At 35.8% G+C, this 24,964-nt stretch overlaps 1 protein-coding gene across 1 annotated transcript in view; it reads left to right on the forward strand.

Moving 5' to 3' along the window:
- Positions 1–24,964, forward strand: part of LOC150075374 (TATA box-binding protein-like 1) — an 81,400-nt gene that overhangs the window by 42,102 nt on the left and 14,334 nt on the right. The window contains exon 3 of the mRNA XM_090388239.1: positions 11,000–11,167. Within this exon, the coding sequence (XP_090244365.1) occupies positions 11,000–11,167 (168 nt within the window). The remainder of the gene's footprint in view (positions 1–10,999; positions 11,168–24,964) is intronic.

Genomic DNA, 24,964 nt, shown 5'->3' on the forward strand with positions numbered 1-24,964 from the left:
TTATACATATTGGCTGCCCATTAAATTTGACAGTGAATAGAAATAAATCATAGCAGTGGCTGGATTACCCCAAATAAAGTACATATGATTTGGATATTCCTAAGGGTAATTTTTTAGTTTTAATATAACTAATAAGTTAGCCTTTGTGATCCATTTTAATGAGTTTTTTTTTTTTTGCTGTTACATTTTTTTTAGTAAAAAATGGATTTATATTTACTTACTTATCCTCTATTATGCATCACCAAACTTCTTCCATCTCCATTTGTCCATTTCCAGGTCTTCTCACGATTGCTTTCTCTCTCTCTCCCCTTTTCAATCACTCCTTGCTTTTTCTTTACTCCTATTTCACTACTATTCTTATGTTACCATCCTTGTGTCTTCTTAAGAAGTGCCCTAGCCATTTCCATTTATTATGTTTTATGAATTTGGAGACATTGCAGTCTTGTTATTTGTCTTATTTCCTTGTGTGTTACTTATTTTATTTATTTATTTATTTATTTTCTCTCCAGTGTGCTTCCATTTCCCTTAAATTTCTAACTTCTGTTCTCCTGTTTGGTTTAATCTGTCCTCTCCTGTTTTGCTCCTCAGCTGAGTTTCTGCCATATAGGTAAGTGTTGTTCTACCTAAATTCTTACATAATTTTATTTTTTCATTTTTAGATATATTTATTCTGTTTTCCATATTTGGTTCAATCTACTAAAAATTTTGGATTCTGTTCCTTTTGTTGTATTTATTTCTGAATCTATTGTATTTTTTTTTTTTTTTTTATATATATCTGTTACTGCCTAAATATATAAAGCAGTCAGTTCCTTTATATATTCTCAATCTATGTATAGCTCTCTAGAACCATTTATATTATTTCCCATTATTTTAGTTTTATTTGTATTTATCTGAAGACCCGCTTTTAAATTTTATTTAAATTTTGTTTGTGTCTTCTGTGTGATGAGTATGATGTCTCACAAACATATTCTAAGTCTCCTAATGTTCTATTTTCTGTCTAACTGAGTTCTGTAGTGTCTGTTTGCTTTTCTCACTACTCAGTCCAGTATTATATTAAACAGTAAAAGGGATAATGCAGAGCCTTGTTTGACTCCTGTTGATATTGTGAACCATTCTGTGTTTCTCTTTCACTCCAGCTGCCTGTAAAGTCTTGATGTAAAAGTTTAATTATTCTTGTTATTTTTCCTGGTATTCTACATTGTTTGAAAATATTCAACATTGCCTTTCTGTTAAATGCAATCAAAATCCTTTTTGAAATCAATAAATGTCAGCCAAATAGTCATGTGCCATTGTGCTAACTTTTTTTCTTAAAATGTAAATTTGGTCTCCCTGTGCACACTTTTGTGTTTTGAAAGTCTGTGTACTACTTAATTAGTATATTTTCTGTCTTTGTTTGAATTCTATTTAATATTAGTATAGATATTTTGCTTGCTACTGATAGCATCAATTCCTCTCCAGTTATCACATAGGTGCCACTCTCCCCTTTTTTATATGATTTTATAATCATTACTTTATTCAAGTCTTTTGGTATTTGTTCCTCTTCCTAAACAGATTTATATCTATAAGATCTTATAGATATAAATGACAATAGCTGTTAAAAAAAACTTTCATAACCTAAGTGGTTGTATGCAGAAACTTTTATACCTCTTGTTTTAAAAGTTTGCAGTATAAGCAGATGTTAATCTATAGAAATATATAATTTTTCCTTCCATAAAATAAATGCTGTTCCTACATATGGAAATTGTTCCTCTAAACCTTGTAGAGGGCTGAGTTTATCAATAAACTTTCCAGTAATATTGCAATGAGTTGATGATTCAGCAAATATGCTGCTTTGTGAAGTTGTAAGTCAGTATTGTGTAAATGTAACACTAAGAAGCAAAGCAAACACAGGTATTTTCACTTTAACATGTGACTTGGGGATTGTGTAGGATCATTGCACCCAAAGACTATTTTCTGGTACCTGATTTTTTTTTTAAAGGTGGCACCTAGATCTCAAACAGCTTTTTAAAGGTCTGAGCTAAATAGAATTGGACAGAGTTTTTTCTCTGCTTCCAATTCTAATTCTATCTAGCTTATTTTGCCTATTACCCTGGAGGTGCAGGTGATAGGCTGAAAGTCCTTAACAAGGATAGGATGTGAGTAGGAAGAATTCCATTTTGACATCATCAGTACATTGTGAGTATTGTCACTTGTTTGGAGAGGTCCAAGTTCACATTCCACCAAAGGCTAGATGAATTCTTAGAGGCCTCTTGATTTCAGCTGTAGATTGCCAATCTCCAGTTGGAAGGAGTGAGGGTAATCAGTCTCCCAATAAGTTATTCGAGGCTTTTCGGTCTACACAACATGTAGATCGGGTCTATTTTATAAAGACCAATGAAGAATATCCACTTCTATATCTAGAAAAGGGTTGGGAAACACTGTCCAAAAATGTTGGACAAAAAATGTTAATAATTTGTGTTTATAGGGGCATTTTTATCTATTCTATAAATTTTTTTTTTTAATGAAACCTTCAAACTTAAAAGGTATTAGACTTGAATTTCTGTAGATCATAATTTTCAGGAAATACATATGAAGGAAATTGAAGGGATAAATGAGGAAGTTGAAGAAACATTGGTTCTGCAAGACTGAAGTTGTATAGCAAATGGATGCTGATAGATTTTTGAGGTTTATATTAGAGCAAGCAGCTGTTTAGGAGAAAAGTGACACTAAGAGTGAACGAGAAAAATCAGTTTTTAAGATGCTGAGGAATCACTATTTGTGACGTGCTTATGCCAAGAGAGATATATGAATTTGGGGAAATCCCTATAAAACTGAATCCAGTTGGAGATTGTAAACATGAAATGTAATCATGAAATGAATTCTTTAAGAAATCTTAATTTCTTAAAGAATTAGATTATTCTCAAACGTTCTGTGGTACCGTCCATTCCGGTTATTTGGGACACATCGGGACTAGTGCATTTTGGCCCGATTAAGCGGCTGCCCCAATTATCCGAAGTTTCACGTAAATAGTTAAAAATACAATGTACCCTCCCCCTTTACAATTGGTTCACTGTACAATCGAATCACGTTACGACGAACTCAACATAGTAAAGTACAATTCACTATACAATGTGCAGTAAGCCCCGGTCATTGTGATCACGTTTGTGAAATGAATTTTAATTCTATTAAACAGCGATTCTGATTAGCAAAAATAGGAGGAATATTATCCACAGGCTATATAAGTAAAGATATATTAAGCCCAAATTTACCCTTTTTATTACCCTACCAATTAAAATTAAATGATACTTGATAATCGGAATAATTAATATGTACATACGAACTAGTTGACATTTGTTTACTGACATTTGTGGGTGGGGGTTAAAATTTAAAACAGTAAAAAGATAAGCAAACAATAACAAAGAACACGGCGCACACAAATTGCAAGTGAGAAAACGGAGTAATGAGTTACAAAGCTTTAAAAATAGGAATGAAGAGAAGATCTGAAAATTAATTTTTTTTATATGATTGAAGATTTCATGGAAGTGTAAACACGTTTCACCATAATAACCCACAGAATTCCAGCTGTCGGTATTATCACAAATTCAGTAAGATCGAATTTACTGTCCGTTTATGATAGATTTCACTAACAGAAAAGCCCAGTAAACAGGCGACTGCTAATTGTTTTTATTGTTTTATGGTAGTGACCTCCAGAATTTTGACCGAACCACGTGGTACTGTCGAAGACAATCGTAGGGTAATCTCCAGTGCTGTGGCTATTTTCTCGATTGGTTTCTCTTTTTTTTTTTTTAAGATATGCCCCAAATAAACGGCTGCTCCAATTAACCGGTGGCCCAAATAGCCGGAATCCACTGTACTTCCTTACCACTTCTTCAGTAACTGTAAAGACAGCAGAACCAGTGAATTATGGTGACTTGATTTACATAAAGTTTTTAATGATTACTCATTTCGTATTTGTTAAGTTTAGTCTTGAATTAGTTAACAAATAGCTATCGACAAACATCAGGTAAGGATTAAATTTTAACAGTTTTAAATAAATTAACATTAAGTAAGTGGAAAACTATGAATACTTCACCTTTGTATTACACAGGAAGTGGTACAGGATTAGTGTGAATAAATTAAATTTTTGGATATGGCAAATATAAAGCAAGGATATAGCTATCTTCTTGAAAACATGCACCCTCAGCAATGCCCTCTGTATAAACACTACTCAGACTCCCTCCACTTGCTATCTAGCAGAGTAGGGGTAAGTGTAAAGTGTGTTAATTGTCTGACGGCACCAGGGAGTTCCCCCTTCTCCACGTTGTGTACTCTGTTTTTGTGACACAGAACTCTGTGGAGACCAGAGATTTAAAAAGTGTGTGGGGAGTGGAATGCTGTGTAGTGTTATGTTCTGTTGTTTCTCTGACCATTTAGCCATTGGGCCTCTATTGGGACCCATTGTTGCTCACACTTTGCCACAAGGAGACAGCCACAAGGTCAGGCACTCAGTAGATTATTTAAGTACTCTGGCAGGCCCTGCAACCTAATTTCCAAGTATTTCAGTGACAAGGCCTATGTATAAAGGGGGGGGGGGATGAACACTAGAATTTGGAAAGGCCAAAAGAGATTTTCGAGACAGCGGTTGAATTTAGATGTTGATTAGAATTTGGCGGCATTGTTAAGGGGGCATACTTGGTCAGTTTAGTTAATGGGGGGACCAAAGATTGGGTGAAACGAGTAGAAGGATGAGGACAGTAGAGTAGGCATCCCCAAAGAGGTCAGTGGGAACGAGCCTCACTAGGCAAAGTATGGGGGGGGGGAGACAGTCTGCCCTGCATGGGGATTGGGTTTTAAAGGAACTGGGTTTGAGTACAAAATTCAGATCGCCAAATGCCGTCATGTTGTGTCGACTCCAGTAGGATGATCAAACTGCCCGTCCTGCTGGGGGGGGGGGGGTAGGTATGTTTGCTGACAGTGGGGAGTGGGAGAGACAGACATATACTTCGTTCATAATCTGCATTCTATTTTTATACTTTTTTTTTCTTATATTTTATAAATATATATTTTTTTTTTTTCACTCGCTCATCTTTTTTTCTCACACACCAGGGGGAGGATACAATGGTGTGTAATGTAAATTTAATACTAATGCATAATAGTTAAATAAGTAAGAATATAAGTGATTGAAACTAGGATTGAAACTTAACTGTAACATTTATGGTTTGTGTTCTTTTTCTCACACAGTTACACTCATTCATCCTTCTATTCATTTCATTTGTTCAACTCTTGCTTTCTGCACTGCACTCTCTGGGCACCTCAACTTACTGTTATTCTTTGGTTGTGGTGCAGACCTAGTCGCAAGTTTTTTGCAGGCCAGGGGAGAATGCAGTGATAGTGATTGTGTTAGTAAATGTTTGTTAGTATATATAAAGTAATATGTTATTTTTAACTTTGTATTCTTTTGGACAATTACATTTGCTCTTCCACTCATTCACTCTTTCTTTCCTTCATGCTGGGACACTTTCTTTCACCAAAATTGACATTTATTCCCTTTTTCCACAATTCATTCTTTCACTCAGTGCCCAGCCTGTTCATTCTGTCTTTCATTCTCATTCATTCTATATTGCATCCCCTTTCTACTAGCTTATTGATATTTTTCAGCTAATCTGCAGAGTAGAGGCAGCAAGATTGTACACTAGCTGATCCAGATGTCCCCCCCCCTCCCCAGAGAGTTACTAGTAGGTTCAGTCGGGTGGACTATTTAGTGGCCAGCCTGGCAAAACCATTTTAGGGTTGTACCCTGAAAATGGAAAGATCGTATCTCACCATGATACCCATCATAACCTCAAAAGTCATTAATCGTGCTGCATGATGTAAGAGAAGAGTTACCAGGCAAACTCTGGAGACAAAACATGGATTTCACTACTTCAAGCTTCCAGTAAATAAAGTAGTGATATTGCACTGGTAGATGATAGTAATCTGCCACCTAGTATTGCCTGGTGACACAGAGGGGTGGTCGAATATTTATTCCATCTGCATTTTGACTCCCAGGTGGCAAGTTCTAACTTATTATACCTGAGGGAATATCTGTGACAAGTCTTGGGGAACCAAATTATATTTATCATATTTTCACACAACTAAAAAAAAAAATCCATGTAATCAGATTCAGTTAATTATTGCATCTGGTTTTGATTTCAGTTTATGCCAACTAAAATTTGTAATTTATTCATTTATAACTTTTTATATAGCACCACAGAATAGAATTGGTTTGCAGTTCATAAAAAGGATGACAAATTCTTCCCATTCAATTATTGTCCCATTCTAAAGTAATGGAGAAATCCATTAACTGCCAACTCATAAAGTCCTATTTGAAACCTACCATCTGATCGGGGATCGCCAGTGTGGATTCTGTCAGTGTTGAAACATTGGCTTATGTATATACTGGCTTATGTTACTCATAATGGACAAATATGATGGATGATGGACAAATTCAATGGAAAAGTTTGGTAAAACTCAAACGGTTGTTCAACATTTCAAAGGCTTTTGATCATGGTTGGCATAAATATCTTCTAAATATGCTTCTCTCTTATGGTTTGCCAACCTGTATTTTGTAATTAGGTATTCAGCTTTCTTTCTGACTGTCCACTGCATGTTATGGTAGACAGCTCTGTCTTCTAACTTCTACACTAATGCTGGTGTTCCCCAAAGTTCACTTCTTTCTCCCACTCTTTTCCTCTTGTACATTAATGACCTTCTTCCATTGACTGGAAATCCTGTCCATAGTTTTGCTGTTGATAGCACATTGCATTGCACCTACCAGTTTGGAAACCCTACTCTGCAAAATTTCAAGAGGTTGAAATTGTGCAGAGTAGGGTTTGAACTTCTCAATTATCCACTACTAATTATTTAAATACTGATCTCCAGGTAATTCAACAGTGGGGCAAAGCATGACTTAGTTGATTTCAATCCTTATAAAACTCAGTCCTGTCTTATATCTCGCAAAAAGGATTCTTCTGCTCCTGTGCTTATCTTCGATGACACTATGATTTCTAGACAAGATCCCATATCTCCATTGGGGATTACCTTGACTTCTAGTTTCTCTTGAAGAGAGACAAACATCACAAATATTATTTCCTCTGCATCTAAAAAACTGGGGTTTCTCTCGCTCTTGGTATTATTTTTCTTCCGAACAGCTGTTCAAACTGTACAAATCGCAAATCTGCTCTACCATGGAATATTGTTCCCAATAACCTCTCTCGGGTTTCTAGACTCCCAAAGAGAGGTTAGGTTAATTAATGACCCATCTCTTACAAAGTCTCTCACATCGTAGAACATCTATGAGACAGAGAGTCTCATAGATGTTCTATGAGGTATGACAATTAAAGTTTCAAGAATAATTTTGTTTCCATCAAAGTGGCCACACTGTAAACCGTTATGTCTGCCCGCTGTGTACCCTGAACCTCCCTCTTTCAGTCATTGTACAAGTTGGTTTGTGTAAAGACGTGTTTCAGTTCCATGTTACGTGAAAAATGGAATATATTTAGAGCAAAGAGTTGTGGTAAAATGATAATTTTCGAATGGTTCTGTGATATTTTTCTAAATCACATTTCTGAAGGTCACATTTCTAGAGGTCACAACCATAAAACAATAAAATCAGTTTGCAGGTTATTGGGGTTTTTTGTTTATACAATCTGTTTTAAATGGGTAGTAAGCTCAGCCTTATTGTATTTGGGATAATACAATAGCTAGAATTCTGTATATTTTTATATTATTATTATTATTAGCTATATGGTTGTAAGGAGGCCTGAGGCTTATACTGCACCAGTCAAAAAAAAAAAATCTCAGTTACCCCGAGAGAGAGTCAGAAATAGAAGGGAATCACCAAGAAAGAGAAGAATGATGATATCCAGCTCAGGAAGTGTTTCCCTCTTCACTGAAATCTGCTCTTCATTCCCATATCTAAACTTCATAAACTTTTTACTCCGTATCTCACTTGCATGTGTTAGTTTCCATTTGTGTGTGCTGTGTTAATGATTGACGTTTATCTTTTTTACTGTGTTTTAAATTTTACTACCTAGAAGAGTCAGTGAACAGAAAGAGAGTGAATTTGAGTGTAAAAGATAAGTTACGAATTATAGAAACATGTGACAGATTAAACTTGCGCAATGTGTCTCAGAGGGAAGCAGCAGTAAAATTAGGATTGCCTCAGTCATCTTTATCAAAATTATTAAAATCACATCTCATATTAAACACTAATGTGATTAGTGAAACTAGAAAAAGGAAGCCTAAAGGGAAATGCCAAACAGTAGATGAAGCTCTGTTCATTTGGTTCAAACAGGCCAGCTCATTTAATGCACCAATCAATCATAGCATTCTTCTTCAAAAAGCTAATGATTTTGCTGAAAAATTACACAAAGAGTTTAAGGCAACAGTCAGATGACTGACAAGATGGAAGGAGAGGCATGATACTGTTTACAAAAAACTTCATGGAGGAAAAACAGGATTCCAATATTTCTGCTGCTGACAACTGGTCAGCTACAGAACCTCTTGGCAAACTGAGTTAAGCACTTATAATCCTGAAGACATTTTTAATACAGATGAAACAGGGTTGTGCTACTCCAGGCCATTGCATGATTTTTTTAAAAATTCCTCTGTAATTGCAGGAAAGAATATCAAAGACAGGATTACAGTTCTTTTAACATACAACATGATGGGAACAATCAAGATGAAGCAGTTGTAGGCAAAAGTAAATCGCTTAGATGTTTTAAAGGAGTAAAATGGCTGCCTGTTGAATATGTCAATAATGCCAACACTTGGATGACAGCTTCTTTATTTGAAGATTATCTTCGTAAATAGGATTTGCAATTGCAAATAAGATAAGAAAGGATAAGAAACACAAAAACAAATTGCATTGGTTTTGGACAACTGCCCGGCTCATCCAAAGTTTGCACCTCCGTAGCCAGGTGGGAAGGAGCAGGCAGTCCTTAGCACACGCTTCTTGATTAGACCGGGGTTCGAAATCATGACCACCAAATACAGAGGATGCAGAAAGGTCAGGGAATGACCACCGCATATCCTGGAGCAATATGGCCTTAGTTGCTAATGCTCCTAAAAAAAAAAAACCAAATAACAATTAATAACATCCAAAGTTCACTTTCAAAAATATTGAATTAGTTTTTCTACCTTTGAATACCGCATCACTGATTCAACATTTCGACCGGGGAATAATAAAAACCTTTAAGACCTTTTATAGATCTGATATGAGGCGAAGAATCATCCAGTCTATAGATGATGGTTTTTGAACATCGTTTGATATCACAAAGCAGATAACTGTTCTAGATGCACTTCAGTTAAGCTATGTATATAAATTTATTTTATTATTTTGCTAACCTGTGTTTAATATTCTTTTGATTTTCACATATCATTTAATTGGTAATAATAAAATGTGAATTTATGCTTTATATGTTTATTTTTATAGCCTATGGATAATATTTGTTGATTTTCACTTATTAGAATCAAAATTCAGTTTGCAAACATGATCACTATAACTGGCGCTTACTGTATATGTAGGCGCCTCCGTAGCCAGGTGGGAAGGAGCAGCAGTGCGTAGCACATGCTTCTTGATTAAACCGGGGTTCGAGCCCGTCACCACCAAATACAGAGGATGCGGAAAGGTCAGGGAATGACCACCGCATATCCCGGAGCAATATGGCCTTAGTTGCTAATGCTCCTAAAAACCAAACAACAACAACTGTATATGTACCATGTTTGAGTGACAGCAGCTGTCAATTATGATTAGAAGCACCAGATGGGAAATATAATGCAATTTAGGAATAAATCATCCAGTAATATTATAGTGCAAGTTTGATTGATAGCAGTGCTTCAAGAGTAGAAATTCTTTCCAGGTGTAGTACACAACACTTGTGTTATATTTCTCCATTGCAAACTTCTCATTTCCAAAATTTGACTTCTAACTGTTCTCCTTTGCAATTTTTTTTTTCCTTTTTTTTTAAATCTTACCTACCATAACGAAACTGTTGCATGTGTTGGGTGATGGGAAAATTAAATGAAGTGATAAATGGGAATGAGATTGCACACAAGTTGCTGGTGGAACTTGTGTGTACATTCTCCATTTATCATCTGCTGATTTTGTTTCAATGGCAAAGCTTGTCTGCAGGCCTTAAAGATTCAAATTCAAAATTCAAATTCCATTGGGATCAAAGTAGTATTAGTTTGAAGTCAGACTATCAGAAAAATTACAGTGATAACATGTAAAAAAGAAGCATTTGTATACGTCATCATGGAAGCAATTTCTTTTAGGTGGACTTAACATGCTGCATATATTTCAATACCAAATAGCATATTACTTCAGTCCATGTTGGAGATCTACAAAGTGATCCAAAAAAGCGCAACAACTTTAAATTTCTATATTTTTTAATGTATCATGGTGGCATTGGTGAGTTTGTCATTAAATATGCCAATAATGGCATATTTAAATACTAATTATAATAATAATAATAATCATTATTATTATAATTAGTTATTTTTTAGTGGTGTGTGTGTGTGGTAGGAATCCACAAGTCTGTGATATATTTTGGGTTGAGAATCATTATTTTAAACAAGATGGATTTGTTAATTTTAGTTTATAAATATCTAACATGTTGCTCAATGGTAGATCTGAGCCTTGGAAAACTTCCAACCTTTTTGTAAGGGGTAATAATTGTAACTGGGTTTGTGAAATTAATAGTAAAGAGTCTTTTGTGGATAACTGACCAAACAAGTCTCTGGATTTTTGAATAAAATTGTACAGGGTTGAATGCAATTTGTCAACCTTCACGTTAGCCATAGCTTAATGTTAGATGCAAAATTGTCAGGATCCAAAAAAAAAATAAAAAAAATTATTCTCTACACTGCCAACTAGAATAGAATGGTGTAAATTATCTTTATAATACACTTCAGTGACTCCAGAAAATTTGTTTTCTTTCATTATATGTGGCTTATTTGTATTTTTTTGTATGTTTAGTGAAGAAGCAGCACGAAAAGCTGCAAGAAGAATTGCAAGATCCCTACAAAAGTTACAGTATAAAGTAAAGTTTGCAAACTTCAGGATCATTAATGTGTTAGGAACATGTACCATGCCTTTTGCAATTAAAATCCTTCAGTTCTCTCTTAAAAACAGAACTGCAGCTAGGTAAGGTGTTTGTTTTTTTATGAAAAAAAAAATTTTTTTTTTGTGGATATCTTTTTTTAAATAGTAAAAATACTTTTAGAGTGTTACACATTACACTTTATGATCCCAATCTGTGTTTTGCACACTGATTCTTTTCATATCTGTACCACTCTATTACTAAGTAAGAACTGCTTGGGCGCCTCCGTAGCCAGGTGGGAAGGAGCAGCAGCAGTGCGTAGCACACGCTTCTTGATTAGACCGGGGTTCGAGCCCGTCACCACCAAATACGGAGGATGCGGAAAGGTCAGGGAATGACTACCGCATATTCCCGGAGCAATATGGCCTTAGTTGCTAATGCTCCTAAAAACCAAATAACAAACAAACAACAAACAAGAACTGCTTTCCACTTGAAGGCAGAATATAAAAATGCATTATATGCAGGCATTTGTAGTTTAAAGTTTATTTGTATTTATAAAGGGTGTGCTTTGTTCTTTCAAGTTGTGTTATTACAACAAGTTGCTCTTATTTCACATTCAAGAATTATTTATTGTTATTTATATATAATGTAGTGCCACCACTCAGTCATTTGATGATCTTTGTGAAAAAGAAAACCCACTTTAATTTCAAATGGACTTGATGTCTATTATAATGAATTTATTTATATTTTATTTAGCCTTTGGTTTCAAGAAGCTGATTAACTTTGTATTCATAGGACAAGGGACAGGTTTTCTATTTGTGGGCTTTTTAAAATAAACTTTAGATTTATTACCATACTTGCATCAATTGTAAGCGAAGTATACGAAAAAAAAGTAAGTTAATTTTAATTTAAGGTGATTGTAATATGCTTTGTTCTTGACTTTATATAATAGCTTCAACATTCATTTGAAAACAAAGGTTTAGAATAGAAAGAGGTCAACAACCTTTTTCTATGACAGGTTGCTTTGCTCTGTTTTTTTTTTTTTTTTTTTTTGTGTCATAACAGTCAATCGGTAATGAAAACTATGTAGTATAGATATTATAGATTGTGTAAAATGTAATTAATAAATAAAAAGAATATTCATGAATCTTTTATTTTTAAATTCTAAATACATTTATTTATAATATTTAATGATACATTTTGAAATATAATTTTTAGTAATGAAGTATAAGAATTTTAATGGCTTCTTTAGAAAGGTCTAGTCTACTCATAACACCAAGATCTCGGTGTAACTTTCAACCCAAAGATTAGGTTCGACTGTCACATAGAATCTGTTCTATGGATAAGCTGAATGCGCTCTATTGCCTGTCACATCATCTTCATAATACAGATGCAAAACCTACAATCAGATATATAGATATTCAAAGTGTTGGGTACTCTACTGCCCTGTATGCCTCTGAAATATGGGCTTCCTTGCCGGCGAATACTAGATACCTGCAAACATTGACTCCCCCCCACCCCGACAGAGGACCACCAGCATGGCCAGTCAACTTCAAATCCCACGTCTGCCTCAAATAATCTGCATGAGGAGAACTGTGACCACTATCAAAATGCTGGTTGGCAAAACCAGCTCCCCTGACTTCTCGGACGTATATCAGTGACAGATTTCTACCCAGCCAAGTACTTCCTGTAATATAAGCCCTGCTAATTATCGGAGTAGACCTCCAGAAATTTACTTCTGATACACTGACAAACTTTCACAAGAAAATGCAAAACCGTATACAGACCAACTTAACGCACGCCTGTGAAATATGCTAACTTATGGGCATATGTGTGCTTTGTAATTACTTTATGGTAGATCTGACAAATTTGTACAAATGTATGTGCATACCTTGGTGTAAATAAATAAATAAATTTTCTGTTTATACTCCAGGAAGACCAAATGGTCATAGGAGTTCACAAGATAGACAGAATACAATAAACAGCACCGTATTCAGCAGTCACGGGCTTGAACCCCGGTCACTCAAGGCACATGTACTTATACACCCACACGCCTGACCACTAGGCTACAGTGTACTGTCTGCCCAGAACTATGTATACTCATAGCTATATACAGTCGAACTTCCCTATAACGAATTCGATAAATACAGTGAAAAAAATCGTTATAGAGAAATTTCGTTATACAGAGAATATCTTTTTTATTAGAAATTATCTAATTAGAAAAATGAAAACGAATCTACATTTATTTTTAATGTATTTTATTTCAAAAACATGCTTATTTAAATTACGTTTACACAATTTTCGTCGGCAAGTATCACAAATTAAAAAAAAAAATCTGTAATTTTCGTTTGCACAGTACAATTAAAAAAATTCTGATTCTCAAAGAAAACCTCACATTTGTTCAGAGCATTAAAATCATTATCAGGAACATTTTCACAAAACTGTAGACTCATACAAACCGGCGCCTCCGTAGTCAGGTGGGAAGGAGCAGCAGTGCGTAGCACACGCTTCTTGATCAGATCGGGGTTCAAGACCGTTACCACCAAATACGCAAGATGTGGAAAGGTCAGGGAATGACCACATATCCCGGAGCAATATGGCCTTAGTTGCTAATGCTCGTAAAAAAAAAAAAAAAAACCAACCAACCAGCCCATACGAACCATTAATCATTTCTTCGCGAGTTGACTTTTATACAGGTTGTTCTGATGCGTCATCGTTAATTTCCTCGTGATCATGGTCACGTTTAACACTGTTCAGCAGTATTTCATCTTCATTTGGATGTTCTGCTGTGATCTAAATAAACATAACTATCCAGTGTTATTTCATTTTCGATGTTTCTGGACGTTTTTCAGTTGTGAAAGGGGCAGTTCATCTAGTTCGTCCAGTCATTGTTCAACTTCTGTATTCAATGCAAATCCTGCTTTCAAAAAACAATTTTGAATAGTATATTCAGTGACATCGTTTGTCCAAACTTTTGCCAGATCAGAGATGCAATCTCTAAGGTTAATTGTAACCTCCAAGTTTCTATTTTCTGATGACGCATTGACAATCTTCATTATTGTTCTCTTTCGATAATGAAATTTAAAATTTTTAATAATGCCTTGGTCCATTGGCTGGAGTTTTGACGTTACATTTGGTGGTAAAAACAACTTCGCACTTTTAAGTTTGGTAGGATGTGCCGGACAGTTGTCAGTTACCAACACGATTTTCCTTTTTTCTTTTGTTATACGCTTGTCTAGTTTTAATATCCATTCTTCAAAAATATCACTTGTCATCCATGCTTTTTTATTAAAAGGTGTAATCAACTTCCAAAGATTTTGTGCCTCTAAAACATCTTGGGTTTTTTGATATTCTGATGACTAAAAGTCTTAATTTTTCACTTCCTGTCATATCTGCTCCAACTAGCACAGTGATTCTTTCTTTGCTTTCCGCCAAAACATTTATCATCCTTAAAAGCAAGTGTTCTATTCGGTAAACATTTAAAGAGTAAACCCATTTCGTCAGCATTAAAAACATCCTTATGCTCATTCTTTTAAAATCTTCTTTAAGGTATTGTTCCTCCAACTGTTGCAATCTTCTTCGCTTACATTAACACTTTCTCCACAAATAACCTTTTCCACAATTCTGTGGCGCTTCTTAAATTTATCTAGCTACCCAGTGCTCGCATTAAATTCTATATGTTCAAAGGACTGTGCAAATTTCAGTTTGTTGCTTACTTATTAGGCCCGATATTGGGATATTCTTTTCACATATCATTTGCACCCATTTTAGAACAGCTTTATCAACGTCTTCGTATATACACAACTTAATTCGCTTCTTGTCTGCTCCTCCTTCAATTGCATTTAAAATTGATTCTCGATTTTTTTTAAAATCGTAGATAAACTGCTTGCAGATATGCCGTATTTCTCCACAACATCTTTTTTCTTAAAACCCTGCTCAATATCATAACAATCATTGCTTTATCATTAATATTTAAACACTTTCTCTTCGACATTGTTTTCGCAATTGTAAAAATTACTGGACTGCAGCTCTTGCCGATACATACACTGCAAACTTCGCTGCGCTGGCCATATAGTGAATTGTTAGTACAGGTACCGCCTACTCAATGACATTCGCTTGCCAATTCAACAGTATCACTCCCTTTGAAGAAATATACGACTTTGTGAGTTTCTTTTATTCTGCTTTCATTCATTCATTTTATATACACGAAAGAAAATTTATGATTAACGTACGCTGTACGTTACTTTTCAGGGGAAAAAAAATAAATACAAGAGCATATAGCCTATGTGATTGATGACGAACGAAATAAAAAAATCGTGAAAACCATCTACTGGGAGTCCAGTTAGACGAGAACGGGCATATCATATAATGATTGACATGAAGGTCACGTGGTACAATTGAGGTGAGAAGCGGATGTCACTCAGTAGGCGTTACTAAAAACCGACTATGGTAGCATAGCATTCTATGTATTGCCGCTGCAGCATGCTAAAGGTTTACCGCAGCGAATTTCGTTTTCTCCTGAGCCAACATCAATTTACAAATCTACCCTATGTATTGTAAAGTTTACGACCACTTTTAAGAAAACCCATTTGTTTTAATAACTGTAACAAAAATGAAACAAAGACCCTCCTATGGGCATCAATGGCCATGTGTTCACTAAAAGGATGATTGTTTAATTCCAGATGCTAATGCACAATTTCGAAAGGTTGTTTTTTTTTTGGTTTTTAGGAGCATTAGCAACTAAGGCCATTTGCTCCGGGAAATGCGGTGGTCATTCCTTGACCTTTCCGCATCCTCTGTATTTGGTGGTGACTGGCTCAAACCCCGGTCTAATCAAGAAGCGTGCTACGCACTGCTGCTCCTTCCCACCTGGCTACGGAGGCGCCTTTTTCGGAAGAACGGAGGCAGTATATTTGAGCTTTTTAGCAGTAATGCTTAAATCTTCAAAAATGCTTATACTAATTTTTTTAAAAAATTCGTTATAGAGAGACTAACACTTTGTTATATGGGGGTTAATTTTACATGTAATTTCGTTTCAAGGTGCAATGTTTTGCGAAAAAATTCGTAATATAGAGAAATTCGTTAAATAGAAGTTCATAATAGAGAAGTTCCACTGTATTTGGATATTACTTGATCTATAGCATGTTTTAATACCACATTTTAATTTATTTTAATGTCATGGTTTAATTCTCATCTATTTGTAATATGTTTTTATATTACCCCGTAACCTTGTCAAGCTTCTGGCCATGGCCGGCATATATCGTACCTTTACTGTAAAATAAAGATTTCTTCTTCTACTAAATATGGTTGGTATTTTGTTACTTTTAAAGAAACACAAAATTCTGAATTGTCTCTTGTTAGCCTGCTTCATAATGGATTTAACACACATGAGGTAAAAAAATCAAAAGAAAATTCATTTGAGAAAATATTTATTTGCACATATAGGAAAATCCAAATGCAGATAGATGGTGATTGAAATTTTGGCTGTTACACGCATGCATATCAATATATCAACAATCAAACACGTCGCCGCATACAACCATGTTTGCAAGGTGCTCAAATTGAAATTGCATCGTAGATTTTTAATATTTTTAAATGAATTAAAATGTTCAGCTACAGATTGACCAAATCATGCTGGTGGGTCACCTTCTGACCTGCTGGTCATAGGTTTAGAAAAATGCAAGTTTAAAGCAGAATAAAGAATTTTCATCATTATAGCATTAAGAGCAGAAGATTTGGAAAATGGGCAACAAAGACAAAGGTTGAGAAATGGTAAGAAGGGAGGTTGATTAATCATTAATGGTGTTATTAATAGTGTCTTACGACTTGCATTTTTAAGGATTGAGAATGTCAAACCAATGGCATACTTTTTTTTTCTTTTTTTTTAATGGAAACCCCAAGCACGCAGAAGAGGTATTAGAACCTATATTACTTAGTACTCTGCATGGGTTGAATGTTGAGAAAATGAAAGAAGATACTTACTGATATTAGAATTGAATTTCTGTAGATTGTAATTTTCAATGAATGTGTTTTTTTTTTTTTTTTTTTTTTGTTTGTTTTTTACTTCATAAGTTTCATTTTTTCCTGAAGGAATAAATGAAGGAGAAAGGTTGGTTCTATGAGTTTTAAGTTGGACCGTAAAAGGATGCTGACTAGTTTCAGCATGTGTTAGTACTGGTTTGGAAGAGAGAGAAGGAATTATAGAAGCCAGTTCAGAAGAACAGTGCCCAGTTCCGAAGCCAGTTCAGAAGAAAAGGCATGCAGCAGAAACAATGTCTGTGAGACAGGGAGTGGAGAGACTTTGTTAGAAATGAGTCATTAATTAACCTAGCTTCCCTCTTGAGTGAAATCTAAAGCCAGATTTGCAATTTGCATAGAGTGAACAGCTATTTGGAAGAAAAGTATGCTGAAAACAAGAGAAACCCCCGTTTTTTAGATGACTAGAGAAACTAGGTAATCCCCAATGGAAATATGGCATCTTGTCTAGAAATCAGTGTCATTAAAGATAAGCGCTGGAGCAGAATTGTGAGATATGACAGGACTGAGTTTTAGAAGGATTGAAATCAACTAAGTTAGCTTTGCCCTACTGGAGAACACCATTTAAGGAATCAGTAGTGGGTATTCAAGAAATTGAAGCTGTTGAAACTATACCCCTGGGGGCTCACATCTGGTGAGTATGGGCTTGGCATACCCAGGGTCCTGAGCTGGATATCACCATTCTTATCTTTCTTGGTGATTCCCTTCTACTCTCTCTCTCTCTCTCTCTCTCTCTCTCTCTCTCTCTCTCTCTCTCTCTCTCTCTCTCTCTCTCTCTCTCTCTCTCTCTCTCTCTGGGTAAATTCAGAAATTTTTTTTTTTTTTTTTTTTGCCTGGTGCAGCATAAGCCTCAGGCTTCCTTGTACCATATGGCTAATAATAATAATATGCAGAGCAAGGTTTCTCAAACTGGAAGGTGGAATGCAGTGTTGCTATCATCAGCAAAACTGGATAGAATTTCCGGTCAGTGGACGAAGGTCATTAATATACAAGAGGAACAGAGAGGGAGAAACCTCTCTGTTCCTCTTATATTGTTCCTCTGTTCCTGGGAACACCTGCATTAGCAAAGAAATTAAAAGGCAGAACCCTCTGCCATCACCTGCAGTGAGCAGTCAAAGCAAAAACTGGATACCCATTTACAAAAAACAGTTTGTAAAGCATAGGATGGGAGCTTATTTAGAAGACCGACCTTTATGCCAAACAATCAAAAGCCTTTTTAAATGTGAAGAGCAACTTGTGTTTCACCAAACTTTTCCATTGAATTTGTCCATAAATGGGTAACAAGCCAGAATACCACAAGTGGATCGAAACTGACGGAATCCATACTGGCAACTGTTGATCAGATGGAAGGTTTCTATATAGTTTAAGAGTTGGTGGTTAATAGATTTCTCTAGTACTTTAGGAAGAGTAGAAGTAAGTTCAATGGGATGATAATTGGATGGGAGGGGTTTGTCACCCTTTATAGGAAATAGCTGGATATAAGCAAATTTCCCAGAAGAATGGAAAACACTTGTGGAATAAGAAAGTGAAAAAAAAATAAAACTGATTTTATCAAGCTTAAATTGTATTTTTTCATTTCACTTAACATTAGCTCCATGGAGCCGAAGGTGGATCCGTGAATAATGTCATGTGAAATGAAAAAATACAATTTCAGCTTAATAAAATCAGTTTTATTTTATTCGGTATTTTCATTTACATTCAACAATAAAGGTTTGTGGTAACTAAAGTAGGATACATAGTTGAAACAATTCAAACTATTAACATTGTAATTGAAAACCAAGTCGATACGTGATTAACCACACATAGTCGATTTTTGAGATCGAATGATGGCTAGTTTGAGATTGAATGATGATTCCATAAAGTCAAGGAATGTGCTTGCTTTTCAATGTTAGATTTGTGATTTTGTCGAAATCTTTGAACACGTTTAGTTGATGTAACTTTCAGCATTGTCACAACTTAACTAAATGAAACACAACCGCACTGCTCGATAAATGTGAAGTAACTGAGCAAAGGATCTTCAGAACAAACATCATCCCACTGACACTCAATAACTCTGCTTCATACTGCTTGAAAACTGTTGTTCAAACAGGTTACGGGTGGATAGGCCAACAACACGACTGCATTGCTCGACAAATATGAAGTAACTGAACGAAGTAGTTACTTTAACGGGTTGTTCAACTCTCGAAAACTAAAAACCCGATTCGAAATCTATTTATATATCCTTGTAGAGTTCTCAAAGGGCAACAAATTTGTTGCTCAATTGTACGCAACTTGTTGCGTCACTGCACTCGTTGCATACAATTGAATTCTCTTGAGCACATGCGTTGTACTTGTTGCATCACTGCTATTTGAGAGTGAAAGTAACCAAGGTGCAGCGGCAAATGACCAAAATGTGAACTTTTTAGTTTTTTGAAAAAAAAAATGATATTGGATATCAGAATTGCTAATTTTTTTCTTGCATATTTGTCGATGGCATTATATACCCGACAAAATAAGTATAAATTTATTATACTTTTGTCTATTGGTTTCGGAGATATAACAGCGGTTAGCCGTTTCACTTTTGGTGACACCCTGAGCGCCCTAAGGTACCTCCCAGTATAGACGTTATTCACGTCAAAAGGTGACATGGAATAAGAGTAAGCTCAGGAGCGCAGGTCTTGAGAACAAGTGGAGAAATACCATCAGGACCTGGAGCTTTCTTAGCATCAAGATTCATCAAAATCCTTTTGACAGAAGACCACAGGAGGCATTGAATGGTGGGAGGTGTTTTACCAAGATCATTAATACATGAGTTGGAAGAAAAATGGGATGCTAGCAGTTCAACTTTATCCTTGGCTGAAGTGACAATAGAACCATCTGATTTTGACAGAGGTGGGAGCAGAGATGGGCAAAAGTTGCAGCCAATAGCTTTGGCAAGAGACCAGAATGCTCGGCTACCATTAGGGCATGAAGCAAGTTTTCTACTCTCAGCCTGTTCAAAATCTAGTTTGAATCGATTAATTACTACTTTACATTTGTTGCAAGCTTTTTGTGTAGGCAGAACATGAACCTGGATACAAGCTAATTGCAATATGCAGCATTCTTATCTTGAACAGTCATGGCACATTTATTGTAACCAAAATTTATCTAAACCACGGTTTAGATAAAGGATGAGATTATAAGGTGTAGTGTGGAATATAGTATTTCAACCTTACAAGATAATTTCATTGACACGATCTGAGCAAATGTTGGCATCAGAAGATTTAAAATCATACAGATCATTCCACTTTGCATTCTTGTAATACCAAACAATATGTGGAGAATGATCATGAGAAAAAGGCTCCATTGGAGAAGATACCATCACCAAGTTGTGATCTGAGGTGCCTAGAGGACCACTCACCTCAACTGTGTACTTAGAAGGGTTGTGAGAACAAGATAAAGCATGTTGGTTGTGTGGTTAGGATTGTCTAGTATTCTGATATGCAAATGAACAATCTGTGCAAGGTCACTAGTAATTGCAAAAGCCCCTCAGCATCTCAACTAGCTGGGTCCATGTGACTAGAAAAATAGAAGCCAGCTAGAGTTGTGAACATTAAAATCACCAAGGAAAATTATCTCACTATTAGGAAAATTGAACTGAAAAAAGTCAAGTTTCAAAGAGAGGGAGTCAAAGAGTTGCAAGTGATTAGTGGTGTTGGAAAATAGATAGAGACAACAGATTAATTTGACAGAATGTGTTAGAGAGATTTTAAGCCAGAGAAGATTCCAAGTTACTAAGTCTCTCTGACAGGGAATATCAGAGTGGACATATGCACGAGCCACCTTTTGAAGCAAAAGGAATCGTACAGCGAATGGTTAGGACAGCTGTGATGAGCGGTGATTGAATTAACTGATAATTGGGATTCTGTCAGAAAAGGTGCATGGGGTTTGTAAGTGGAAATGGACATTGTTGAAATTGGAACTGAGACCATGTATATTTGTGAAATGAATGAGGAAGTTTTATGGAGGTTTAGACCTTTTTGCAGATAAAGTTGTTCTACGGAGGGTTCATTCAGCCTTTTGATAACGATTTTGATAATCCTGCTTGTGACATATGGCAGCAATGTAAATTTTTTTTTGTGCAGGCACAGTCCCAAACCTTATGAGCAGGTGCATCAGTTGTTTTAATGTTGTCATGCCTTGGAAATTGGACCCATGGTTGGAAGGTTACATGACCACGCTTTCTGAAGAAGGGTACAGTTATGTGAAAATTATTGATAGGTGCAAGTTGAAAAATTTTAGTGTATCGAAGTTTGGTATCATAAGGTTTTGAATGGCAAAGGAAAATTCTGCGAAGATGCTGCAAGTGGGTGGAACCTCGCAATCAACCATTTGTTGCATAATCAATGAAAATTTGCAACTGGAAAAGGAGCACAAGGCCCGCATACACCACCTAATTGTTGAAGGTTTGTGGAAAGTCTGCCAACAGGAATGGGACAAGATCGACTTGGCAGTTTTGCAGCATGCTTTACTTCAATGGAAATTGTGATGCCATGCAATAGTCCATGAGCAGGGAAAGCAAATAGAACACAACCGGTGGTGGCACGGAATTTCATAGTTTTAAAGGATTGACAATTCATGATGTATCGAGTAGTAAGAAAAGGTGGGGAGGACATGTGTGAAGTAATGAAATTTTTGGATGTAGTGTACTCACAGCAAGAATATACCCAGCTCCTTGACAAAACATGGTTTCGACAATGCCCCCCCCCCCCCAACACACACACTACTCGAACTCCCTCCTGTCACTAGCTGGCAGAGTATAGGCAGTGAAATTATACACTAGCTTATCTGGAAGCCTCCTAGAGAGTTACCAATAGGTTCAGTCTGGTGGACTATCTAGCGGCTGGCCTGTTAACAGCTGTTTTAGAGCTGTACTCTCAAAATGTAAGGAAGATTTGGATCTTGCCATGACGTCCATCATAACCTCAAAAGATATCAATCATACTGTGTGATGGAAGAGATGGGGTGTTACCAGAGCTTTGCTCTGGAGACTAAACATGAGTTCCACTGCTTCAAGCTTCCAGTAAGCCAAGTGGTGATATTGCACTGGTTGAGAGTCATCTACCACCTAGTATTGCTTGGTGGTAGATGGGGAGCATTCCTCTGCATGGTGTGGATGTCACACTTTGACCCCTGCTTATGGTGGTTACCTTCAGTACACAGAGTACCATATTTCAGGACTTGCACTTGGGAATTATACCTGGTGTTACTAACAGTCCCCTAGCAACCCAAAGGTCGCGGGTTCGAATCCCGCCTCGGGCTTGGATCAAAGTACTGCAAAAACCTTGGGAGGTGCATTATGGCCACAGAAGCCGATGCGCCAATAACTACAACAAAAAAAAAAAAAAACTAACAGTCCCACCAACATTAAGGTGCAATTACAGGATTTGACTCTCACAGACTGACCCTACTTTGCCTATATTTGGTTCACTTTATTTGAGTTTCACCTGTATATCAGTTTCATTAGTGTTTTAGACTCTCAGGTAAGAAGTTAGGGTGGACATAGTTGAGAGAATATATGTGACAGCCTCAAGGACCATACATACTGAGTGGCTTGCATAGAAAAATGTACCAGCATGTATAAACTTATTTTTTTATAAAAAAATTTTTTTTTTTAATTGAAGACCATTTTGTTTATGGTCTGTTAGTCATATTTAGCAGTTATGAATTTAATCGTGCACAAAATTATGTAGCAGGAAAGTTCTCATTAAATACTTTATTACATTTTATAATATCAATAAAAACTATTTACTAAGTTTTAGTCAATTTTTATTTTTTTTTTATGACTTGTAGAAATTGTTGTTTTTAGTTTCAGTTTATTTTTGGCTTGAAAACCAGAAAAGGGTTTGCCACTGCTGCCTTAGTGTAATAAGGTTATCTTTTCTTTTTTTCAAATTTATTTGAAGTCACCTTATTAATTAAAATTGAAGGTTGCATTGCATGTTGATGATCAGCCATCTTGAATGCTATATTGTATACAGTAAGTAAAAGTTTTGCACTGCAAAAGTTGGAAGAAAGGAAATAATACCTGTGGATATCATTTGTAGCATTACTGGTTTGTTGTGTTTGCAGCAGCTTAAAGTTGATTCAAACAGGTTTGAGATATGACCATTTTTTTGGAGAATATCATTGCGATTTGTGTTGGGGCTGAAACTAATTTTTGGTATACTCTTCATTTTTGTTCCAAACATATTTCCAAGACAAGAATGCAATTACTACTTAGTGTTTTGTTAATATGTAGTTGAATAGTGGCTTGTTGCATGCAGGAGTTGATGTTCAAATATAGGAAATAATTTACTTCTTTAGTAATAACTTTGTGCAATGGATAAGTGTGTGTGTGTGTGTGTGTGTGTGTGTGTGTGTGTGTGTGTGTGTGTGTGTGTGTGTGTGTGTGTGTGTGTGTGTGTGTGTGTGTGTGTGTGTGTGTAAATCTGTGCTCGAATGAAAATAACTTTTTCTAGGGTTTTCCATTTGATGCTAAATTAATTGGTCTCCATCAGTTGTGATGTGTTTTTTGCCCTATAACACACAAAAAGTTACCTTTAGAATGTGCACAAAATTTACAGACATACCAAACTGGATCACTGCCTGTTTTGCTTTTGTACCGATCTAGCTAGTCCAACCCATTTGTTTCTAAGTTATTGCTTGTTGTGTGCATCACCGAAAGTTTGTCAGTTGTCTGTGATATTGTTTTACGTTTACCTCATATGTGCAGCGGAAGTTTTGCAAATACATGTACTCATGCTTTGAGGATCTTCCATCTTAACCATTTGTATATTTTATATTTTCCAGCCTCATTGAGTAGGTATACAGTTACCACTTTCTGGATGACATCACAACATGAATTGTTACATAAAAGAATTAGCCCATGATGTAGTCTGTATGTTATAGTGTTACAAGAAATAATAGTATTCACTATTTTCTCTTTGTACTTGAGGATACTGGGGTTGTTTAACAAGTTTCTAGCTTCTTGTAGAAGGTAGATTATTTTTGGTGCAAACTTTATTTTCCATAATTTAAACTTATATGAATGCATTCAAAAGTTGTATTCATACTTCCAATACTTTTTTTTTTCGGATCACTAAAGTTTGAGCCTGCATAAAGAAGAAGAAAAAAAGTTATTGAGTAAGGATGAAGCTTCATGACATCCTTGCTCAATAATCCTTTTTTAGAAAAATCTGTCCCATCATATCCATCAAAAATTGGTTGGATGAAGTTAAAGAACTAGTATCAAAGCTGAATAGTAGTGACTACAGGCATTGAATTGAACAAGTACGAAACTTTATCAAATGAATATCATATCTGCCATTTTGTCAGATATGACAAAAGTTTCTGCTCAATGGATCTCTGCTTTCTGACACCTGATCAGAAACATCTCAGTTCAAAACTTCAGTGCAACTGTTTTCCTTATTATTAAGCATATCCCGAAATCTTTCTGGTATGTAATTATGGACAAAACATAGCTTCGTCACTACCAACAAGAATCAAAACGCTGGAAGCATGATAGTTTACCATCTCCAAAGGCTGCTGTCAGTCCTATCAGCAGAGTTCTGGGCATCTGTGTTCTGGGATTCAAAAAGGATAATAGCGGTAGCTTATCTTCAGGACAAACAGTAAATGGACAATACTGTACTAACTTATTAACTTAACTGTAAGATGCAGTAAGTCAGAGGCCAGGCAAGCTGACTAAAGATGTTTAATTCTGAACACATAAGTTGGAAAATAGTGTTAAGTCTGCATCAGATTATAACTCCTATGCTAGGCTAGAAATTTATTGAACAGCCATAGTAACCATAAGCATGTTTTTTGTTTGTTTGTTTGATTGATGTCTTCATGTTTTATAACTG

The sequence above is a fragment of the Mastigoproctus giganteus genome, chromosome 14 (assembly GCF_048544385.1).
Source record: "Mastigoproctus giganteus isolate SK-2022 chromosome 14, ASM4854438v1, whole genome shotgun sequence".
Lineage (NCBI taxonomy): Eukaryota > Metazoa > Arthropoda > Arachnida > Uropygi > Thelyphonidae > Mastigoproctus > Mastigoproctus giganteus.